This window comes from Carassius gibelio, chromosome A1, assembly GCF_023724105.1.
Source record: "Carassius gibelio isolate Cgi1373 ecotype wild population from Czech Republic chromosome A1, carGib1.2-hapl.c, whole genome shotgun sequence".
Classification (NCBI taxonomy): Eukaryota; Metazoa; Chordata; class Actinopteri; order Cypriniformes; family Cyprinidae; genus Carassius; species Carassius gibelio.
This window is the reverse complement of record NC_068371.1, coordinates 36344462-36349808: the sequence shown is the minus strand read 5'-3', so window position 1 is coordinate 36349808 and position 5347 is coordinate 36344462. Positions and strand designations below refer to the sequence as shown.

The following is a 5347-nucleotide window of genomic DNA, read 5'->3' as shown; positions in this document are numbered from 1 at the left end:
TTGATTAGTTCATTTTCAGTTCATTCACCAAAATGATTCGTTCAGATTCGTTCACTGATTCTGTTGTGACCATTTCTTCATACGCCACAGCAAGTAGCGAAAAAGAGTGTCTTATGTTATGCCTTAAATCAACGAATGTATTCACTTGTGACAAAAAATGATTTGGCTTTATTAAAATCACATTCAATAAATAAAGTCTAAATAAGTTGTTCAGATGAACAAAGCATACGATTTTCTTGCATAATTATTTTAATTGTTTGGTCAGATATCATATATTCACATTCATAAATCGGGGATTAAATGTGGAGTTATGTTCTGTATGCTAAATATCAAAACAAGCGTATGTGCACAGTTCTGCGCTTTGCGAGATTGAAATGCTAAATGGCCGATTGACCCAGTATACTCTCATTCATATTGTTCACGAACGACACGTACCAGTTCAGTCATTTCATTCATGAACGACAAGATCTCTCGATCTCGTTCAGACCTATGAAACTCGTTCAGACTCATGAAACTCATTCAGTGGAGAGCGTATTCGTTCACTACATTCAACAAATCACATGCTCTGTCACATGTCATACTCAAAGGCTATTGGCTGCACATGCTGCTGTGGAGGGAGGAATTTCAGTGAACATAATATTATTCTATTATTTATTTATTTAACAAAAGTTAGAAATATCTTACATTTACGTTTGCTAAAACTGTACAAAAAATCAGACAGTAGATGTTTTCAAACAGTCAGTCTGACCTGTGAAACCACATGCAATCTGACAGACAGATTCATCTGGTGCAAAAAAGGTCAGACTTTAAACATCCAGAGCAAAACTCTCCAGCTTGGGACGGTTTGCATCCGAATTTGAAGCGGCTTGGATGAGAATCAGCATCTCCAAGTCCGAGGCCATGGTTCTCAGCCAGAAAAGGGTGGCATGTCCCCCTTTTGAGGTTGATGGAGAGCTCCTGCCTCAAGTGGAGGAGTTCAAGTATCTTGGGGTCTTGCTCACGAGTGAGGGAAGGATAGAGCAGGAGATTGACAGGTGGATAGGTGCAGCTTCTGCAGTGATGCGGTCGATGTACCTGTCTGTCGTGGTAAAGAAGGAGGTGAGATGCAAGGCCAAGCTCTCGATTTACGGGTCAATCAACGTTCCTATTCTCACCTATGGTCATGAGTGAAGATCCCGGATACAGGTGGCCGAAATGAGCTTTCTCCGCAGAGTGGCTGGGTGCTCCTTTAGAGATAGGGTGAGGAGCTTGGCCACTCGGGACAAGCTCAGAGTAGAGCCGCTGCTCCTCCACATCGAAAGGAGCCAGCTGAGGTGGCTCGGGTATCTGTTGCGGATGCCTTCTGGACGCATTCCTGGGCACGTCCCACAGGGAGGAGGCCTCGGGAGGACCGAGAAAACGCTGGAGGGACTATGTCTCTCGGCTGGCCTGAGAACGCCTCGGTAACCCCCCAGAAGAGCTGGAGGAAGTGTCTACGGAGAGTAAAGTCTGGGCATCACTGCTTAGACTGCTGCCCCCGCAACTGGCCCTGATTTAGCGGAAGAAGATGTATGGATGGTAATTCAGTTTTTCTTTCTTTCTTTCTTTCTTTCTTTCTTTCTTTCTTTCTTTCTTTCTTTCTTTCTTTCTTTCTTTCTTTCAGTTTGACAGGAAGAGGCTGTAGAACCTCACCGTTGTGAGATTAACGGTTTTACAGAATAATGTTTAGTATCTCCTTTAATGCTACCTAAATCTATAGTTTGAATGTTAGATTCCTGTTCATTATAAAGGCATTCATGTATAGCTTCTTTAAAATGATTGTGAAATGCCATACAAATAAAACTGTCTTGAACTAACATTTATAGTGAATAGTGTAGGTTGTTTTGGAGAAGTGTTTTTTTTTTTTTTACATACAAAACACATTTGCATAGAAACTGGAAGTTATTATAATCACTGACAGATTATCTTAATTTGTCTAACATGTTCGAAACTCAGCATTTTCTCTTTGTGTACCGCTGATGAAAGCCACTGCGAACAAGGTAAAGAGGTTTTACATGTTATTTAATAAAGCACTTGTACATTTCAAATCTAAATTTCAATTTAAGGTGTGCAAATACATGAAGAATAAAGAAATGTTCTTTGTAGATTATGACAAATAATTTAAGATGCTGGACTTTAACTACAAAAACAGGATTAAATATTGTCTGATCACTGTTATTCATGTAGTGTGCGTGGATCTCTGACACACATGATCTGATATAATGAAATGTTTAATAGAGCAACCCATAGAGTAAGCCTCTGCTGGACAACAAATGAATTGCAAAAAATTATTTGACTGAAGACAAATGACCTATAAATGTTATTATTATAATGTACATAGCATCATTAACATAGACTGACAGTGATTGTTACTGTACCTAATAACTGATGGTAAGTGTTTTTGTTATGGCTGTGAAGATTGCAGTGGTGGTGAAGGTCAGAATGACTCTTTCTCTTCCTCTCATCTTTCTGTTCATGATTTCTGGTGAGTCATAATAGTTACAGCATTTCTGTAAATGCTTTCTGCAAAACTAAACAAAAACATAATTTAAACTCAAGCAGCCCATCTTCAGCAGATTCAGAAATGCTCTCAGTCTAGTAATCAGTTTTTACAGTTCTGCATCATCATGATAGTTTGTGCTTTTTTTGCAACACATTGCAGGAATGGTAAACGCTTCTCACTTTACAAAACTGCATGATATTTTTTGGCTACAAATGAACTAAGTCAAGCTTCACACTGATCTTCTATGTTTTGGGTTGCAGGACTTTTTGCACAATCCTGGAATGTGATTTATGAAACTAAATCAATATGTGCTCTTAAAGGATCCACAGTAAACATCTCATGCTCATATACACACCCTCAGCAGCTGAAATTAATTGATACATTTTGGGTAAAGGGATTGGATAGAGAAATGAAAAATTTAAAAACACAGCCAGAGTATAAAGACAGGGTTGAATACATTGAAGACAGAAAAAGACAAACTGCCATCCTCAGACTGCACAACATCACTGTAAATGATGAGAGAGAGTATTGTTTCAGATTAGTAACTAATACTGAGGGAGGAAAATTGATTTGCAAAACAGGAATTCAACTTAAAGTTTCTGGTAATCCACTTCCCTCCTCCATTTCTGTTAATAATTTCATTTCTTGGTCATGGTTATAAAGACGTGTTTTCTCCAGCTCTTCAGGTAAAGGCACCACAGCTGGTGCTGGAGAAACAAACAGTCAGTCTGACCTGTGAAACCACATGCAATCTGACAGACAGATTCATCTGGTACAAAAATGGACAGACTTTAAACATCCAGAGCAAAACTCTCCAGCTTCAGTCTGAGCGCAGTGATTCTGGTCATTACAGCTGCGCTGCCAGAGGACATGAACATCTGCCTTCTCCTGCTGTCAGCATCACAGTCATGTGTGAGTAGATACTTTTAATAATAAAATATAAGAACAACATGAAGTAAAATTCACAACAGCCAGGCAGTCACCTTTCCTTCAAAGAAAAAATAGCAATGTAAGGTGAAAGTTATCTTAAAGATCTTCAATGATCTTGAGGGGACATTGATAGGAAACCAAACCATGTTGATTTACCTCTAGATCCCCCAAAGAGCGTCTCGGTGTCCATCAGTCCGTCTGGTGTAATAGTGGAGGGAGATTCAGTGACTCTGATCTGCAGCAGTGACTCAAACCCTCCTGCTCTCATCTTCAGATGGTTTAAGGAGAACCAAAGCTCATCTGTTGGATCTGGACAGAGTTTCATCATCTCCAGCTTTAACTCCAGTCACAGCGGACGCTACTCTTGTGAGGCTCAGAATCGACATGGATCTCAGAGATCAGACTCTGTTTCAGTCGCTGTTGAAGGTATTTTCTTTGCTGAGATACTCTTGTGTTTGACTTGTTTAAAGGGTGACGTCTCCACTCCCTAACTACTGTACATCTATCATCCTTGTCTGTTTTTTTATCTTTATTTCCTTTTATTTTAGGTGATTGGAATATCATGTTTATCATTGCTGTCTGTGTCACTACTACAATTGTAACTGGATGTGGGCTTTTGTTTCTAATCCTCATCATTGTGCACAAAAGGTCGGTGAGCAGAACATAAAATAACATATTTAAACATGGATTTTACTGAATCAGAAATCATGTTGTTTTCATGTATTTTATAGTCCTGAGCAGTGTAAATAAAAAAGTAACTATTTTAAAGCTATTTTTTATGTTTATGTTTATGTGCCAATTAAAAAAAATATATATTTTATAGTTTTAACAACTTTTATACATGCATTTCTCCTCATATATTTATCAACAGGACTAAGCAAATAAGTAAATATCTAAGTAAATAATGACTCTAAGCACACTGAGAGAAAAAAAGGTGGGTTAGAGTCTATTAATAAATAAATAAATAAATAAAATTAATAGAAAAATTGATAATGTCTTGGTAAATTACCTTTATTCTCTGTTCAACAAACAAATAAACAATTTCTTTAAGCTTAATACGCAAACCAGTGCAATGCATATTTCAAAATATGAGTAAATCACCTAAAAAAAAACAAACAAACAACAACAAAAAAAAACTTAAATTGAACATTTACTTCATTTTCTGTAGATAGCATGTAGGTTTACACCTATTTCTGTAGATAGCATGTTAATTGATAAGAATATTTTTTGCTTTAGTATTTTATATTTTACATTATTTTCATTTAATTATGTTTTTTGTTGTGTATTTTTTGTTAAGCCTCTGCGGCTCCATGACTGATGCCCTACATCTCTTGTAAACCAAAGCCACTAAACAAGTAAATGCATTGTGGTCCATGTAGTGTGAGGCATCTGTGATCTCTCTCTCTCTCTCTCTCTCTCTGTATGATGTCATACTAAGGTTTTGCGATTTTGCTTCTCATTCAAGTTGCAGCTTAGATGTAATTTTAAAATGCACAGGCTTTTATTTACGTGTATCTAAATCAACACCAGAGCTCTGCATGAACATGATGAAATGTCAGACATTGTGATCATGGTGAGAGTCATGACACTTGCTCAGCTGAGGGCAAAAATCCCCTTTTCAAAATGTATTGTCATAGTTCCTGTGCTAATAAAAAGGTACAAACAATTCAGTGATTTCAGAATCATCCCTTGACATTCATACAAGACAGTTGATATCACATACTTCTCAACCATTTAGTAAATGGCTAAAAATATATGTGAAAAATAAACCTACCATAATAATACTAAAATGAAAGAGTGTGACAACTAACCCCATTCTCCAGAAATATTTTATTTTATTTTATTTTATTTTATTTTCAAATTAAATTAAACAATACACGGGTATTAGACTGCTGT

General features: G+C 37.0%; 1 protein-coding gene across 1 annotated transcript; it reads left to right on the top strand.

Annotated features, from left to right (window-relative positions):
* The first annotated feature begins 1412 nt into the window (after positions 1-1412).
* On the top strand, positions 1413-4107 carry LOC127944215 (B-cell receptor CD22-like). The gene is made up of 5 exons (XM_052540400.1): positions 1413-1481; positions 2437-2503; positions 3185-3433; positions 3614-3877; positions 4100-4107. The coding sequence occupies exons 1-5, from the start codon at positions 1413-1415 to the stop codon at positions 4105-4107; spliced, it is 657 nt and encodes a 218-aa protein (XP_052396360.1).
* Positions 4108-5347: the final 1240 nt, after the last annotated feature.

Coding starts and splice junctions, on each gene's coding strand:
- LOC127944215 (XM_052540400.1), top strand. CDS start 1,413: ATGTCTCTCGGCTGGCCTGAGAACGCCTCGGTAACCCCCCAGAAGAGC. Junction 1,482..2,436: donor GGAGGAAGTGTCTACGGAGA/GTAAAGTCTGGG, acceptor ATGGCTGTGAAG/ATTGCAGTGGTGGTGAAGGT. Junction 3,434..3,613: donor TGTCAGCATCACAGTCATGT/GTGAGTAGATAC, acceptor ATTTACCTCTAG/ATCCCCCAAAGAGCGTCTCG.